This window comes from Vollenhovia emeryi, unplaced genomic scaffold (assembly GCF_000949405.1).
Source record: "Vollenhovia emeryi isolate VEMERY1.0 unplaced genomic scaffold, V.emery_V1.0 DF939194.1, whole genome shotgun sequence".
Lineage (NCBI taxonomy): Eukaryota > Metazoa > Arthropoda > Insecta > Hymenoptera > Formicidae > Vollenhovia > Vollenhovia emeryi.
In genome coordinates, this window is record NW_011967172.1 from 504555 (window position 1) to 523371 (window position 18817).

At 44.9% G+C, this 18817-nt stretch overlaps 1 protein-coding gene across 1 annotated transcript in view; it reads left to right on the top strand.

Moving 5' to 3' along the window:
* Positions 1-14380, top strand: part of LOC105562135 (dipeptidase 1) — an 85424-nt gene extending 71044 nt beyond the window's left edge. The window contains exons 9-10 of the mRNA XM_012012699.1: positions 4405-4540; positions 11382-14380. Coding sequence (XP_011868089.1) covers positions 4405-4540; positions 11382-11498 — 253 coding nt within the window. The 3' untranslated portion in view covers positions 11499-14380. The remainder of the gene's footprint in view (positions 1-4404; positions 4541-11381) is intronic.
* The last annotated feature ends 4437 nt before the right edge of the window (positions 14381-18817 follow it).

Here is an 18817-nt window from a genome sequence, read left to right on the forward strand (position 1 = left end):
GGGTTTTCCCCGGGGGAACCGAGATCCGCGTGTCGTTCCACCCGCGGAACGATCCACCGGGCTTCGTGCTTTTCATCCCCGTCCATAAATCACTGTCACTAGGGTTGAGCGAAACGTATTTTCCCGCGGAAACGGCATTTTTGAATTCGATTCGGTCGCGCCGACGGGCAAATAGACGAGGTACGAGCGCAAGACGGGCAAAAGGTAAAAAGCCTCGCCGAGAAAGGCGGAATCGATGCTCGCTAACCGCGTTGTCGTTGTTCGATAGCGGACTTTACGTGCTCCGCGCGTACATTTTTTACCATGGATTCGGCCCGCATAAATTCGCCGCCAGGTATCTCGCTTCGGCGACAAGTGTTGGCGCGCCCGCGCGCGCGCGCGAGAGGCGGTCTCGATACTCTCGATCGACAAAGAGACGGCGGACAGGATTGGAAATTTCGCGAATTGGAACAACGTTCGTGACCGTGGTCAGCCAACAGCTCTCTACAGCGGCCCCGGCTCCTCGGACCGTCACGTTTCAACGGGCTACATCCACGACGAGCGGTTCGCGACAGGTCAATATTTTCGTCAGTGCACAGTCGCTCGGAGCACGATTTATTTGTAACTGTCGTTACATAACAATTTCCACGTGTACGCCACGTTCGTTCTCTGCATGCACCGCGTACGCGCGAGTAATTTATAGCGTACGCGATCTTGCTCTCTTAATCATCGTCACTTTCCGTCGTCTTAATACTCGAAAATTTCATACGGGCCGGTGTACGTGTGTACGTAGAAAAATACTTCTCTGCGCGTTGGTAAACAGTATTGTAAAAATATAGCGTGATCCGGTTACATTGACTACTGTATCCCCTTTGGGGATGCGGCTTCTATTTGTTTTTCCGATCATGGATGAAAGAAATCAAATACAACCGAACGAAGTTTTGCACTTCTAATAACTTTTAAATAAAACATTTTTCTATTTGCGCTTCGCGAAGCTCCGGGGGATCTGTAAACGAGCTTTATTAAACTACGGGGGAAAAATGTGCAACTTTGAAATGAGCTCGGAAATGCCGAATACACGCGTAAACTGTATCTGTGGATTTTTCGAAAATTCCTTTCTCGAAAAGGGGGAATTTATGCCCCAAGAAATCTGATAGCTGCTATTTTAGGGAAATATTGTCGCATGGCCGTAATTATTTTCGAAAGGCCATCAACCTCCTAGATCAAAATCGAATATAATTATCGGAGATCATAAGCGCGCATTGTCCTCGATCATCTCGCGCGCGTTTACAGTCAGCGCATGATGATGGACATACTCGATTTGGAAATTTCCGAAATTGGAATAACGGCCCTCTGGACGCGGTCGGCCGATGCGTACAATATACAGTTGCATAACTGCCAGTTTCAGCCGGGACACGACGCGCCATGAATAAGTCTCTAACCGCTCTTGTTGGCCCGACATTGTCAGCCGAGCAGCTTTCGACAGGTCATCCCCCTGCTTTCCGACCCCCGCCGCTGTTGTTGGGTCTTCTGCGAGCTCTCGTTATGACGCCCGTAATGAGAACGTCGAAATTCAGTCTAACCCCTTTTAACAGCGTCAGTGCAACGGCGGATCCGATACATATATCTCGACGAGAGGGAGAGAGAGACATCGGCTCGGTCGCGTAACGATTCCGAGGATAAATTAACGAAACTGTAGACGATTGCGGAAAAAGGAAAGACGACAGTCGGTGCTTCCCGAACGTGACTGTCTCGGTAAATATATTAACGCAGACGAGCGACACTCTCGAGGATCTGCTCTTGAGAAATAAAATTTAAGGGGTCATTCCACTTTAACGGCCCAAAAACTACGCTTATCTTTAATAATTTTTTTCACAGTAAATACACCATACAATGAAATAAATCTTTTTGGGACAAAAAATTCGTGATCTACATATATGAGTGTCGCTATGTCCCGAACCTCAATTAAGAATTTTTATTTAAAAATAACAAAATGGTGCCAGTTTGTTATTTTTAACTAAAAATTCTTAATTGAGGTTCGGGACATAGCGACACTCAGAATCTTTTTGATATTTGTTTCAGGTTTCAGGTAAGCCTGAAAATTATCAACGCAGCGGACTTGCATCTTTTTTCACACGCCATTCGAACGGTGTAGAAAACGCTTAATTAAAAAATTGTTTAAATTATGACAAAAATTTTTATGTGTTATTTAAGAGTGCCCTAACGAATCCCAAAAAGATTGATTTCATTGTATGGTGTATTTACTGTGAAAAAAATTGTTAAAGGTAAGCATAATTTCTGGGCCGTTAAAGTGGACTGACCACTTCATTGACAAATCTCCGCAATTGTAATTCAGACAATTTGCAAAACAGTCTCGACGAGCCGTAATACTTTTTAGACCGTACAGGAAGAAAAGAAAGGAAAGATAGGAAGGATGGAACAGCGAAAGTCTGTTAAGTTGGCGCCCCGAAGTGCCAATTTTTACAAAATTGATATGGCGCTTGATTATCCGCAATTTATCCAGAGATTGTTTCGTCCGCCTTGCAAAAAATTTGTTCAATTTTCTTTATACTTATTTATAATTTTTTTGGCAAGGTGAATAAAAACGATTGTTTATGAACGAATTTGGACAAATTGCGAACAAACGTTCAAGTGCCATATGAATTTTGCAAAAATTGTCGGAACGTCAACTTGGCAGACCTGGAAAACTGACATCTTTAAACTTTGAGCCGGTAGCTCTCGGTTGTTAAAACCCCGCAACTTCCTTTTCTGTGATTTTACAAAATATTTTCCCGCGAAGTACATTATTTTCAGCGATAGCGTTAAATCGGGTCGAGTGAATTTTGCTCTCGTAGCGCATTTTCGCCCTCGGCTTATATAAGTGAGGATCGCACAAGGTAGAAAGGCGGTGCCCGCTTTCTCGGCGTGCCTCTCTCAGCAGTAAAGTAAGTTCGCCGCAGTCATCCGGCGTACTGGTAATTAAAGTAATGAAGGATAAACCGCCCGAAGTAACTCGTGTAATTTATCCGTGACTGCTTCCCGACTAGCTCATTATTGTACTTTGACCTTCTTCCGCGCGGATTCACGTCTGCCCCCTCTCGCCCGGCTACGTACGTCTAATTTTTACAGCCGTGCGTCTGCAAATAATTGTTTTAGTCGAAACGGTCGAGGGAGAGCGGCAGCGTAACGCGATCGTCGAAAGGCAGAGATAATTCTCGTATCGGGGAACGCGGAGAGACCGGCTGCCGCGTTTCGCAAAATAATTCAAACTAAACATTTGTTCGCGGGGAGAAATGTGTCCGAGATAATACGGGGAAGAATTTGAATAAATGATATTTAATCAATAATAAACACGGGTAGTTTGGTTTAGCGTGATTATTTCCGGCGTCTTTCGCGCAAGAGCCCAGCGGCGAGGAGCCCTCGCTCTGTTATCTCGGCAAAGAGACACCGTCCCCGGAAATACCGTGCCAGGGGCTGCATCATTAATCTCGCGCACGCACATATTAATTAACTTTTTCAATTCGCGCCGCTCGCGCGCATAATGGACGCACTTTTTACAGCCGCGATCGCGTCAAGGTCGTACCTATACACACTGAATAATTGAGGCGGACGAAAATATAATTCACCGAGCGGTGCAACGGATAGAAGAATCGCACGCGTCGTAAAATTACCGCGGTAATGCCGGGGATACGCGGAGTTCCGGTGGTGGGCCCATAAAAGTTTCAAGCAGTTTTCTAATTTAAACTCCCGATGCTTTCTGCTTCATTAAAGCCCTATCTTATCGAGCGGAAATATTCATGTAAATTGTGGCCTTGGTGGGCAACCGTACGTTCGCAAGCTGGCGCTCCGCGGGACGGGCATTATTTCCATATCGACTTTTATGGCGACGAAAATTTATCGCGGCGCGGGAGCGCGGTGTTTTAAAAAAGTATTTTCGGAGGACGAAGGGAGACGAAATCATTTTCGGATCCCTGCTCGCGGCTCGCGTACTACTTTAAGTCACCGCGTTGACAAGCTGCTAGCCGTCATTTTGTCACCGCAGCAAATTTCGTTTTCTATGACTCTTTCGGAGTCCTTTTCAAGAAAAAGAACAAATGTCTTTCATCACTCTGGTAGTGATTAGTCTATTAGCATTGAAAAGAATGCAATGCCATTTTCAACCATTTTATAAAACGTATCAGAAGTTAATTTTTGTAAAACTCGATATACCGCTGAGAAATGATATTTCTTCAACTTGATGTTGGCATTAATTGCATGTTTTATGTTGCAATTACATCTCCGAATATCTTGAATATTTTGAGCTTGAGAAATGTTGACGCCAAAGAAGATGTAACTCGATCTCTATGACATTTCTATTCTAATCGATCACCTCGCGGTCTCATCTGCGAGTCTCAATAAAGTCTCATCATAAATTCTTTGCCTCAGGACACCAACGGGTCTGGAGGACGTCAGCAAGTACCCGGAGCTCTTCGCGGAATTGCTAGCGCGTGGATGGTCGGAGAAAGACATCCAGAAGTTGGCTGGTCTGAATCTTATACGGGTGTTCAAGGCGGTGGAACAGGTAAATTATTCTCTAGTCGAAGAGGGAAAAGGATAAGAGGATCATCTCTTCTCACGTTCAACTTCTCGCATCGCTTGATGAAAAGAGCGGACGCGTATCGAAAGTGGAAAAGTTGCATCGATGAAAGGAAAGGAGAGGCGAGAGAGAGAGAGAGCGAGAGAGAGATAGAAGAGGACGGAGGAGAGCGCTCGTTTCTGCCACGAAATAACCGATGGCCTGGTTCGGGTTAGCCGAGTCGACCAATATCGGATTTAATAAAGCACACAAATCATGCATCCGGCCTGCGCGCTGCATCGTCGGACGAGAGAGAGAAGCCGCCCGGACGGACCGTGATTTTTGTTCCCTTGGAGTGCTGCCAGTCGTAGAACCAGCTGGCACCATCCACTAACCCATCCGATGGGTCTCTTTCTCTCTCTCTCTCTCTCTCTTGTTCGCGCTCGTGACGTACAGCCATGACTACATATGACGTGTGTATTAAACGGCTCTGAAGTATCGTTCAGCATCGCTCAACACTGACGTTTCATAATATAAGTACACTTCGCGAAAGATAAGCTCGGACGTTCGAGGGAGAGTCGTGCACCTGGAACCCTCTTACGCCCGTCAACGTTAATTAAAACTCAACGCTCGGAGCGCACTGTTACGTATGAAGTTGCGAGAACCGCAATTGTTCTCCGCTCGACAAAAAAGGAGAAATAATTAGTAACAACTTTTTTTTTTACCGTCTGGTTTCCGAACAACGGGAGAGATAACGTCGATGCAAACATCGCCGAGGATTGAAGTCGCGGTGCCCGACGGATTGAAAACGATGAAATCTTGCCCGTTCGTCCGTTTATCTGATTATAATATTACGTCGACACTCGTTAATCGGGAGCGTATCGTTAAAAACAAAATTGGACTGCTCAGTCATTATTCTCGAATGCTTAACTGAAATTGAATTAAACTCGCTCTAATTTAATTCGGCTTCTGCACTTTGGCCACTCGATTAATGTCTCGTATATTTCAATGTTAAACGCCCAGTTTCGCCAAGTGCAGTCGAATGCAGATCGTCCTACTAGAATTCCGGCGCGCCTGAAAATGTTTCAGTCCTGATATTACCCGGGTGGTACACGCCCCGACAGGAATGATGTGAGAAATTATGTGCGCCGGATGTTCCGGATGTTTGAGGACGCTCAGGATGGCCGTTGTTGAAATTACTGTGATAATTTAATTGCGGTGCGGTGTGGTCAACGGAACCGCGGGTTATTCGTCCGAAGCAGGAGTCGTTTATTATATTTGGAGAAGAATGTGTGTTATACTTGCGCATATACAGATACATATATTTGAATTGTAATGTAATAAACGCGCCGCGGTGAATTACGCGTAAAAGCGTAAATTTCCCGTTCGCGTGGCAATTCTGGGGCGTCGGTTTCCGTGAAGAACAAAGACCTAGCGCGCGATCGCGCGCTGCCTAACGGATAGCCGTGGAATAAAAATTATCCCCTGAATTCTTGGGCGATTTATCGTCGCGTCGCGAAAAACTGCGTCGCGCTCGCGGCTTTGAGGGACGCGACGGGGAAGCCGCGCGGGACGGCACAATGGAAGCCTAATGGACGCGTATTACACGTTGAGCGCGCCTCCCCTCCGTGCCGTTTTAAATTATTCCAATCCAACTCGACGGGCGCAATTTCCCAGGCCCGGCCGCGGAGAGTATTATTTGATTATCGGAATATGAAAATGCGACTCTCCACGCCGGGGATAATTTGTAGCGCGAGTCACGTGGAATTTCCGCGCTTATGAATTTCCTTCCAGTTCCCTCGGCTCGGGAGACGGCAACTCGCCGCGAATTCGCGGAGAAGTCGGCGCCTTCTTACCTGAGACGCGCGCGCATACACACGCGTGCGTACACACTTGCGCCTCTCGCTTTTCTCATCGCGATGAGGGCGGAGGGCAAATCCTTTGAGCAATTCCAACCCACCTCATCGCCGTTTTCCGCCGCCCCAACCGTCGTTTACGGTGTGGACCGGGTTACGCAGCAGGCGAGAAACGTCGTAATTGCTGAAATAATGGTCGTGCCTACGGTACGGCGCCGGGCGAACAAAACGGTGGCGATTACGTTACCTTGAAATTCAATTCCGCCATTGTTCCTCGCACGAGAGGAACGGAATCCGAAGGAACTTTGATACTGTTTCGTAAGACCGCGACTACTACACCCCCTCCCGACAAACGCTCGCCGTAAGGAGTCGTCCGGAAACAGTCGTGCAAATTCCTGGGGCGTAATGCAATCAGTGTCGTGCGCACTCGTATTATGTAAATCGCCGCGCCACTTCGAAACACGCTTATGTCTCGGGCTCCTTTTTCCATTTACTCCTCTCTTTGTTCTTTAAGATAAATTGTAATAACTGTGATCCGCATATTTCTCTCTTCCGCGTATTTCTCCCTGAAATAAATCCCTCTAAGGGATTTATTTCAAAAATGTTGCGAAAGAGGTTTACACCGTGTGTGTGCTGTGTTTTCCTTTCCTTTATAAACATGCGCTTTTGCGTACAGTGAAGATCTTTGCCTCTGCATTGTTACAGAAATAGAAACAGAAACGGAGGAATAGAAACGATAGAAATGACGCTTTAATTATGCCAATAATAAATTTACAATCGCTTTTAATAATTATTTGTTTACTTGAAAGAAAAGTAATTTTATAGAAATTAGAAGAAATTACGAGGATCGTCCTGAAGCAACTGCAGAAACATTGATAACATTACACCACCAGTTGTGCCAAGAACGTACTAATGTACGATCTAACACGAATGAATGCAACAGGGATTTACTTGGAAAGCGGATAGAAGTGACGCTTTAATTATACCAATAATAAATTTAGAATCACGCCCTTTTGGTAATAATTTTTTTACTTAAGAGAAAAGTAATTTTATAGAAATTAGAAGAAATTACGAGGATCGTTTTCGTTCCAAAGCAACTGCAGGAACATTGATAACATTACACCACCAGTTGTGCCAAGAATGTGCTAACACACGATCTAACACGAATGAACGCATGGATTTACTTGGAAAGCGGAATTGAGTTTCGATCTTTTTCTCAAGATTTTTCCCTATCATTATCAAATTCCTTCCATTAGCGGAGCCACTGATGAACAGTCATCAACGTGCCGCACGCAATAATGCAATTAGCATCCGCGCATACCGTGCCATTATCGGCCTGCTATCGTACCGATGTTCGGCCGCTGCAAAACTTTGCGGGAAACGCTCGGTCCAAATTCCGTAATCATATCATCCGTATTTTATCTCGTCGAAACAACCTTTACGTCTCGTAAATGTCGAGGCATGTAGAGCGCGTCTCGGTGCAAGTACAGGTATGATGCACTATCTCGGTGCACTATCGTCCGACAAAGTATCTGTTTTCGAGAAACACGAAACTGCGATCGAGATACATAACTATAAATATTACATAGTAAATATATTTACAGATAATGTAACATGATATATTACATTATAATTTGATATGTCCCGGAGTATAATTTTTCACGTACATATTGAAACGGCGTATCGGTTTCGAGCAACCGCACTCGGTCGCAATAATTTAAAAACAATTCTCGTTCGTGGTGCTTGATTTTTAAAAGAGAAACCGAGAGCTTTCTGTGAAATTGAATTCCAACGAGGATATGAATCGTAACGAGACGTTGACACATAAAGACTCAGATCCATTAATAACGTAAGCTTATATTTAACGTGTGCTCTTGCACGTGAAAATATTTTCTGAAAGTGCATAAATTATGGTATCATGTGCATCACAAATTTAATTTTTTACCAGTACCAAACTCAATGTTACAGGTATTAAATTTGAATGTTATGGTACATATTAAACGCGAAATTGCTCCCATTAATAAACAGACAGATACAGATCTGCCGGCAGTTGAATATCCTATTTTGAACTTGCTTCCTCTCCCCTCACATTAATTTCGTTATCCCCTTCTCCTTCCTCTCAATTTATTCCTCCTTTACTCCTCATTTCGGTAACGCCACTCAGCAAATGTTCAACACGATCTTAAGTAGGTATCTCTTTTCCTTTTCTATTTCACATGGCACTAATTTTTCTTTTATTTATTTCCATCTCTTGCGTCGCGTTTTATGTATGACCGTTCCATTTTTTCATATTTTATATTATTGACTGCGTAATTTCTCGTATTAATTGTATTCTGTTACCTATCACGCGCTAATTTATATCCTTTCCTCTATACTAAAAATTGGTTCAGTTAGGACCGAAATGTCCATTCATTTTCTATTTTAATTAAACTTTATTTTACGCTACAATTGCGTAGGCTCTGAACCCCTTCTATGAATACTTCAAATGTTAAAGTTGAGGAATAATTTTCGTTTTGCAGTATTCAATTGTAAAAACTTTCGAATAAAAATGTACAGCTTTCATCTTCGTGCAGTTCTCTCTCCAATTGAAGAAAATATGAACAGTAACGAGAGAGTCTGTGTACATTTATGAAGAAAACTCGTCAACGTTCATTAACTCTTAATCTCTCAGTCACCTTTCTTCGTCTATGATATTTCGGGGAAAAAAAATATCAGTTTTAAAGCGGAATGCATGGAGAAATTGGCGAAGAGGAGGATATTACACCTGCGAGACGTCCGTATTGCTGGCATTTATACCGCAAGTGCCGTAACGTTACGCGCCCGAGGCACGAAAGCGACAATAAAGGCGGATTTGATTAGACTGTCGACGTTCTCCTATATCACCCTTTCATTTCCTTTTCTGCGTTGTCTCCTAGCCGGAGATGCGCGCCGCCATCGCTCTCTGTATTCGTTTAATTGGAAATTCAGCGGGGCGGCAAAATGAAGCTTTACATACGCGGGGTTTACGTGTCGAGTGTTGAACAAAAATGACGCATATAAATGTCTAACGCAGCACGTGATGCGTTACGTTATTTTTCTAAATCGCTTCTCAATTGTGCGTTACATTAAAATACATTAAAAGGAGAAAGAGAGAGAAGAGAGGGAGAGAGAAATAAGCCAATTAATGCAATGTTCGCCTCAGATGGTATCAAAATTATCGTGGTATTTCTTAAGCATTTCGTATTTCTATATCGATAAGAGGAAAAGTTGACAAAGCCTCGCGACCGTTCTTTTACCTAAACAGGAATTATCGTAGGCAGATTTCTCTGGCCTTCCAGACAATAGCCGTGTATGCTCTTCCGCTCGCAGTATTGGGTTTTCGCTGCGCAGGTAATGACCGAAAAATTGCAGTTGCGTCTACGCGGCGTAAATATTTGTGATAAAACGCCGTTTCCTGTGACGCTCGTTTAATTGAAAAACTGCGGGTGGATTTCGGGGCGAGAGTGAAATTTACGCCCGGCCGTCCTAATATGTATTCCGGGATCGACCTCGACATAGGAGAACGTCGTTTTCTTACTTTATGAAAGCGAGATAAATTTTACAAGGCGCGGGGAAAAAAACGTGGCCGGCATTTCCAAGTCAATAAAAGCTTTTTACATCCTGACGCTGTATCGATAAATTATTTCCGCACAAATCAGGAGAGCTCTCCTCTCTGTTTCTCCGCGCCGTAAAGAGAAAAAAAACCTCACTCCTCGGAGCACCGCGGGAAAAGCGCAGGATCTCAAATGTAATGACATTTTTTACGCCTCTCTTCTATATGAAACATTCATTTCTTTCCATCTCTTCTTTGCATATTCCAGATGCAGCGTACTTTCAATCTGTTTAATTAACGAGGGCAACATCTATTCAAGCCTATCAATCACCAAAGTACAACGAAACTCCCTATAATTAGTCTAGAAGAGAGCGAGTACGCAGCGAATAACGAAACCTCGTTCGAGGTCCGAAGTTTCCCTCTTTTTTTTTTTAACTCCCCTGTCATCGATCTCATTTTATCGCTGGCACCCGCGTGAATTCGCTGTCGATGCGGCGGACTTTACAAATGCGTTAATCTCCTCCGGAGATAGCGACTTTCGATTCGCGCGTACATTGCGGCGATTTTTCGTCATCACGCGGAATAGGGGCGGCGTGTCGCGAGCGTTGCGTCGCGTCGCTGACGCGTTCGTCCGCCGTCGAAAGCTTCGTTTTCGGGCAAAGCCCGCGGGAGGTTAATGGGCTTCGCCGAAAATTGATGGGCGCCGTGCATGCCCGTGTGAAATACGTACACCGCGCCGATCTTTTTTCCCCCGCGCGCCTCCCCCGTCCTCGCCTTTCATGGACGCTCGTTCCGAGGGGTAGGTGGGTGGACGGGGGGAGACTCGGAGATCTTTTTATTTCATCCCCTACAACGGCAATCGCGCCGGGCGCGATTTTTCCTGAGAACATTCGCGAGGCGCGCGCGGGTCTTCCATCTTCACCGCGTCCCCCCTCGCCCCCGGGTGGGTCTCAGAAACTCGGCGCGGCGTCAAAATTCATCGGCCTTTTTTCCACGGAGCCGCCGGAATGCACCGGAGAAAAATGGGGAGGGCCGGGCTCTTTCAAGCGCGCCCGTCGGCGCGCTTTGTAAACGTATCGATCTGCGCACCGATACGAGCAATTTAATCTTCTTACGCGCGTCTCGAGAGCCTCCGTATTTCCGGAGTTCAGGAGCACCGCGCCCAGCGGCGTGGGTCACTACGCTCGTCCACTTGCGACCCGCGGACGCGCAGGTACATACGTACGCGGATTACGGACGGGTGATCGACGGCTATGGACTATGATCGGTCGTATCGCGTCCACGAGCGCCTGGACGCCAGCTCGACGACTATGGCGCGACGCGTATCAAAGGGCTAAACGTATAAATCAGCGTAAGCCGCGCTTTAGCAGTCGATAAATCACATTTACTACATCGCAGTATTCTCTGTGTGTGTGTGCAGATTCGCGACAACCTGGCCGCGGAGGGTATGGAGCCGCTGGAGGAGGAGATCCCGCAGGAGGATATAATCGGCCGCGATTACTGCCGTTACAACATAAAGCGTCTGATGGCGCCTTAAACTGTCGGAATCCTCCTGGCGAACGCCGCGCAACGTAACCCGCAAACGGCCGAGTGATCGAAACGGAGAGATAAATCCTGGGAGAGAAAGAGAGAGAGAGAGAAGGGGGGGGCAAATAGAAGGACAGAGAACGGAAGGCAAAGGTTCACTGCCCCAGCGGGAGTAAAACTCACCCTTTACAACTTTACCCCCAAGTTCGCGAACCCGCGTCTCGCCCAGAGACGACACGTAGATATGCACACGTTCTCCTCCTCTCTCTCTCTCTCTCTCTCTCTCTCTCTTTCGATCCCTCTCGACGTTACCCATGCTTCTCATCTTTGTACGTAAGTAGGTAGATAAACTCGATTTCCGCCGGAGCCACGAGATGCGAGCGTTCGCGAAGGATATCGGGGCGGTCAGTGGAACGTCGGTGCCGCGACTAAAGGCACGACGCCGTGAATAAAAATTGCAGTTGGGTCGACCAGGCGCGTTATTCCTGGAGACGAAGTAACGTCTGACTCGCTCGTTTCACCTCCCGTCGCTTTTAGCTCCCGTCGCTCGACCCGCCTGACGCGAGTGAAATTATAATTGTCTCAGCGTATCTGTTGCATGTAATATGTGTATGCGTAATCTATGTTTATATATTATACGCGAGCTTCTCTTATTGCGCGTTATTACCGTCGCCGCGGCGATATTCCGGACGACGACGCTCCGCGACAAATGTTCCGACAGCCTGACGTCTCTCGGGGGGGGGGGGAGGAAAATTGCAGCAGCTGATTGATCAATTGTGCCTAATCGCTTCTACGTCTGCGCAGAGACTGGGGAATGCCATTGAGGAAATTTGATTTGAACCCGACCGACTTTGCCTCGCGTTTGAAAAGATATCGTCGTATTTATTAACCGTGTCCGCAGTCTAATCGATAATAAGCAATAATAACGGTGCGTCGTGTATTAATGAAGCGATGGCCCATTAATTCGAAACTACCCGCGAGTAGTGCTATTGTAGTGCTATTGATTACTCGAACGGGCTATTGGCGAGGCCATTGTACAATTTAATTACTTACCCCTAGAAGCAAAATCAAATGTGTGCTGTATGATGAAATGCATGCAGAATTACGCTAAGTGCGCTCGATAACACCAACGTGCAAGCTTTACAGTAACTCAAATTGCTGTTCTTGTCCATCGTAATCGCTCGCCTGCTCATTTAAATTATTTAATTTAATGCCTATTTGCGTCAAAGAGCAAACGCCCCCGGTCCGCTACAGTCGGAATTCAACTTTGGACAAATTTTCGCAAATAAGAGTGCAGGATTTTGCGCGTAAAACGATTGAAAACCACCATGGTATCCAATTACAGTGCTGCGGTACTGATACGTACACTCGTCATGCGATAGTCAAGCGAGAAAGCGTGTCTCGCGTGCCCCGCTGGTAAAAGAGAGCCGATTGGCTGTTAGTCGAGCTGTTAATGCGGCTGGGAAATGACTAAAAGCGACGGGCGAAACGTTCGAAATTGGCGCGATAACGAGGCGGAAACGTACACCTTATCACTGCGATACGAAGACCAACGCGTTTGTATAAACGTTTAACAATTTAGCCACGGGCATACTCGATGTTAAAAATTTGTACTCAGCGATTTCCTCGTCGAAGCCGGAACCAAGAAAAAAAAACACTGTCCTAGTCAATAATTATGCTACGTATACATCACGACCGATTACTTACGACGAAACCGTACAGTTTTGTCGATTATTCGAGTGCGAGTGGACGACCGTTGAGAATGTAAAATCGTGTACGAGAGAGAGAGAGAGATACGAGTGCTTTGCGTGCGTGTGTGAACCTGTACATATGGTACCTGAAGTCGAAAAACATATTATTCCTCCAGCACGTCAAGCCGGCCATGTTGGATCGGAGAACCAGGTCACCGAGTGTCCTCGATCCTTTTTAATCTAGACGCAAAGAGCGCGCGCCAAGTCGATGGGTAGCTAAAAATTTACGTGTCTCGATTGTAACTGTCTGTTTTTTTTTTCCATTTTACTCTCCAAACCCGACCTCTCGACCTCGCCGGCCGCGATTCCAGATGGTGGGCTTGACCAAATCGCGATCATCGGGGAGCCACGAGTTGGGGCTAATCGCGGAAGCGACTCTGCAGCGGCGTCGACCAACGTCGGCGGGCACGTTGCTCGATAAAATGTAATAAGCCTTTCCTACGATTTTGCACGATCGAAGTTGACGTCGCCGTATATCGCGCGTATACGTCGGCGCGTGTCGCGAATTGAACGAATGAACTTTTTTAATTCCTATACCGCGGCCAATACCGCACCGCCGTACGCGCGATTTCCGACGAGTCGCAAGGTATTTTTATCTCGCGCCGCGGCTCTGCTCTCGCATAAACTGTTTTGCACCAAAATTTCATCATAGCGGAGAGCTCGGTGATTACATCGGAGCCTCGAATGAACGCATCGATTTCCCTTGTGCCACGACGATATGGTCGTTAATTCTCCATTGCGTGGCAAATTCTATTTCGACGCGAATCGTTTAACAAAAAAAATAGCGAAAAATGTGTCGGAAACGCATTTGCGAGTTACGTTTTTATCCGGAATAGAGGACAGAAATTTCATTACGTTTTTACCGGGCGATGTTACGCCCCGCAAAGGGCACGCGGAAATGTTGAAAATTTCAGATTACGTCGTTTATTTCTATTGTTGAAGTGCAACACGATACAATCGAGAGTTGATCGAGTCGGTCCCTCGCGCGGAACCTCGTTCGGCTAATTTTAACGATCATTCTCACGCGAGCGGAACGGGATCGACGGGACGCGAGTCTCGTAACTAATATCCTATAAGGTTTCGAAAGTTACTGGTATCTAAAATAAATCTCCACGGCAAATCGGACGCCGTCGTTGCAAAAGCGACCGAGTCCTCATTTATTTCGGTCCTTCTCCCCCACATCTCGGTAAGTACAATTCATAATTTGTAGCCTGAATTTATCGCGATGGGTCGCGAGATCTTGTGAAAGTTATATTTGCCTAGAAGAGTAAGAATATCGAAGTAAATCAGATCGAAAGATTGAGATCGTGGAAATATCACATTTCGTGATAATCAATTGAAAAAATAGGTATTCGGTAACGAACGTGCGTACTTAAATCTCATATATTTCACAAAGATATAAAATTATGTTATTAATTATAACTTCCGCATCTGAGCCGCATAAATTCTTTATCTGGTTCCAGGAATCGGATAAAAAATTCACGCGGCTCAAACGCAGAAGCCAAGTCTAATATTCATGTACACCGCGAGAGCCTCGCGTATAAAATTAATATCAATAATTTATCGTTTTTATGATTTCAATCCTAAACGGATTTAATTTCCTCGGATCATAGTCGCACAAAGGGAAACTAATTTACGTTCTTCCATAGGAAACAAACAAAAAATCGACGAAACTGATCATCGAGCGGATTCACGTGTAGATTCACCGAGCGAGAGCGGCGAGGAGGGTTGGAAAAAAGAGAGCGGGAGCGTCGTACGTCCATAGATGAGCGGACGGCTTTCAAGGATAATTAATTTCCCGGTCATTCCCGGAACCCTAACGAGCTCGTTAAAAAGTTTCGACACGTTTAGATCCGGATTCGACCATGGAAAAACCATTTAAGCTTCTTTCCACCGTCGGACTGTGGGGCTGAATGGACGACCAGTTTCTTCGCGCAACCCACAGCCACGTCTCGGAAGCAACTACTTTTTTCCCCGCTTTCCAATGTCTACCTCGCGCCGTTACGACCCACCCCCTATCTCAACCCCCCTCGTCTTGCCGCCCGCTTTTCTCGTCGTTCACCTCGCAGCCGTTCTCAGCTTTTTCTCGCCGTCGTTTGGCCGACACCCCGCCGCGGAAACATGGAGAGGACACGAACGACGGCAGGGGAGGAGGAGATATAAAAAGGAGAAGGGAAAACTAGCTGTGCAGAGCGAAGGAGCGTTGCGGAAGGTGACGGAAACGAAGAGGCCGCTGCCGAGAAGAGAGGCTGCCTTCGAGAGAGCCCGCTCTTTGTTTCGCCTCCCGGCGAGATATCGGCTAAGTTTACTGTGGAAACTCGACCTATAAATTTCATCCCTTAATACGGGACCGGGAACGTATAATATGAAACCGTCGAGTTATACCTCGCGGCCGTTTTAAGAAACGCCTGACGGCGTTACTCACTCGGCCCGCTCGCACATTCCCCCGGCGGAATTTGTTGGATTTCGCAAAAAGTTCGCGAACGATATTCCTGAGTGCTCCGCAAAGTGAGCGCGAGGCGCGGAGTAAAAAGAGGTCCTGAAGTTAAGAAAATTCTCTAGCCGCGCATCCCCTGTGTACATAGAGAGCGCGAGACTGAGCGGCTGTGAGGGAGAAGAAAACGCGCGCAATGCATTATTTTACTTACATGCTCGAGCTATTACTCTTAACAGAAGTAAGTTTAGAGTGGCACATTCGCATTAAAGATTTCCTCTACTTGCAACGTAATGAATAGTTTAATTTAACTGTTATTTTGCTCTTCACTGACGGAAGAGAATAATTGTATCAAAAGATCATTCGCCGAAAATCCGTATAATTACCCGAGTCGAAATTTTGGCCCTATGTTGAACCTTTCATTCTATTATATAGTATTGGATATAGGACCTAAGACATTCAAATAGCACATAAATAATTTCCGATAAAGTAATGAATCATTATTATATTTACATAGAAGTGATTTAGATAGAAACAAATTACCCGAGTAACTATTTACGTGAACGCAAAGTTATTAGAATTATTATGCAATCCTGTTTCATACGAGAATATATCTCAAAGTTATCTACGTTTAAAAAATGTACAATACTTTCCACGTACAAATGGATGAGCCTGGTTTGTTAAAATTGCGAACTTAATAACGGAATTACTACGCAGCGAAGATTCGTTACACAATAGTTTCACTGGTTAACCAATGCGCTCTGTTTGAAGCACTTGAGCGCGCAGAAAGCGCCTAAGGTGAACTAAGATCAGCTAGTTTCTCTCCTTAGGTGGATCAAGTATATCTCTCCGAAATTTCGGACTTGTGCGCGATACAAATATGAGTCTTGAATCTCTACAGTGCCTCGAGGTGGCATCGTGAGATACCGGCGAACCTGTTCGCTCTGCGAAGCGGCGGCGATGGAATTAATGCCGCATTTCTATGGAATTTGGCCAACACTGGCTCGGAATTCGGCTTATACGATCAAGGAATCGTACCTCGTCGCGGTGGGAGCAGGTTTACGATTCGGTCAATCGTAAACCTTGATTGCTCGGTCCTGCCGAGATCCTTCGTCCCGCAATGTACATAACCGCTGTTGGTTATCGCAATAAGATGTAGAGACCAAATCGTACAGATCTGACTCGTCCTCAATGCTGTAGCATAACGCGATCTCGACTTTATCTCATTCGGCCTATCGTAACGTTCATCCTAGGAGAGAAAACGCGCGTTTTATTCATCAAGAATTAGAAATGAAAGACCGATCGATGTACAATTCAACTTTGCTCGTGGAGACTCTTTACCAAAGTAATATATCTAGATTAAATCATAAAGAAAAGATGAAGTGCCCATGTTTCAAGAATTATAAAACGAGTTTTATGAATAGCCTCGGGTAACTTGGTTTTCCAACGTCACATATTTTCAATATTAAATCCAATTAAAATCTCCATATATTAAAAGTCGATGCGAAATTTCAGCGGAACTAGGCTCGACGAATTTTAAAATATGCTGTATATACACCAGCCTATTTAATTATTCAACGCGATCTTTGCTATTCAAAAGATGAGACATCACGTATGATCGCGTATTCGTAAACGTCGCTGCTTTATTTCCTCGATCACTCCGACACAAGAGTCCACCCCCGTAAGAGAGACAGCAACTTCTAAGCCTATATAACTCCATACATAATTTGTGACGTGTATGTATTCCATAAATAATGACGCGTACATTTCCATTGTAGATATTTATACACGATAGATTGTGGATGTTTGCGCTCTTCGAGCAGAACGTATCGTGGGGAAACGTTTTTAACGGATCAGCAACACGAGCACGAACAAGCCCGTTTATTTGCCGGTAGAAAAAAAAAAGAACTTTATCTTCGGCAACATTTGGAAAAAATAAATTCAGTCTAGAGATATATCTTCCGCGACACGATTGACACTTTGATATATATGTGGGAAGCGTCAATTTTTCACGGTATACGAAGATAGATGCATGCGGAACACATCTCGATCCCTTCGACATCGGGAAATGGCCTATCTGAAATTTTTGGGTAAAATTTCCTTACAAAGAAGTAGAGGGAATCTGAACAATATTTACGAACGCTAATCGCACCGTCTAGGAAGGTAGATTATTACTCGGATACAAGCTGCGCCAATCAATTACGCTGTTTCTCGAAGCTGTTCTAAAAACGGATTATATTTTAGATTTTAACTCGTCCTACGCAGAGAGATTTTCTCTGAATTTATCCTGAAAATCATGTGATCGTGGGACATGGCATTTTGAAGAATCTCAGGAGTTTTTTGAAATTTTACCATATTTTCACTAGTAAAATTTGTAAGTACAATTACTAGCGAAATGTATAGTAAAATTTCAAAAAACTCTCATAAAATTGCTTGAAATGCCGGGCTGTTCCACGATTACATAATTTTCCGGGTAAATTTTAAAGGAAATTCTCTCCGTGCAGATAAATAATAATCTCCATTTTTCAACACGCGAATGACTCGTATCCCGCGCACCGCGCTCTTTGTAATATCCCCGCGAAAAAATGGAACATTATAAGAAATCATAGATTGGATGTCGTGATCTGCTTACGCGTAATGCTATTTTAGAATAACGCAGCGACGCGATAATACTCGCGCGTATCATTCCTTCGAAGGCACATTTCTTCGGGCAAATAAAAGAAGAAAAAGGTAAGAGAGACGCGGAGATGGAGCTTCTTCTCGTTTCTCAGCTCACGTTCTCGGGCTTTGCGCGTCGCTCACTTCGGAAAATAGCTTCCGTTTACTTATTCTTCTCTTTCCCGCTTTATCGACTATACGTCTACCGCGATCTCGTTAATAAGACAAACCTATCGATGGATTAATGAATTGACGATACCGTCGCTCCTAGATTTAAGAGTTTATCGCGAGGATGATTTGGAGTCCGTCCTTTCTTACAGTTAGTGAAAATATCGAGAGAATCTATTTATCGTAAACATTTAGCTTTACATATTTTTTAGAATGCAATGCTCTCATTCAAAATTAGCAGCAGTATTTTTGAAGACATAAACTTTAAATAGATAGCAATTATATTTGAAATTTAGATTTCCAAAAATTGTTTCTCCC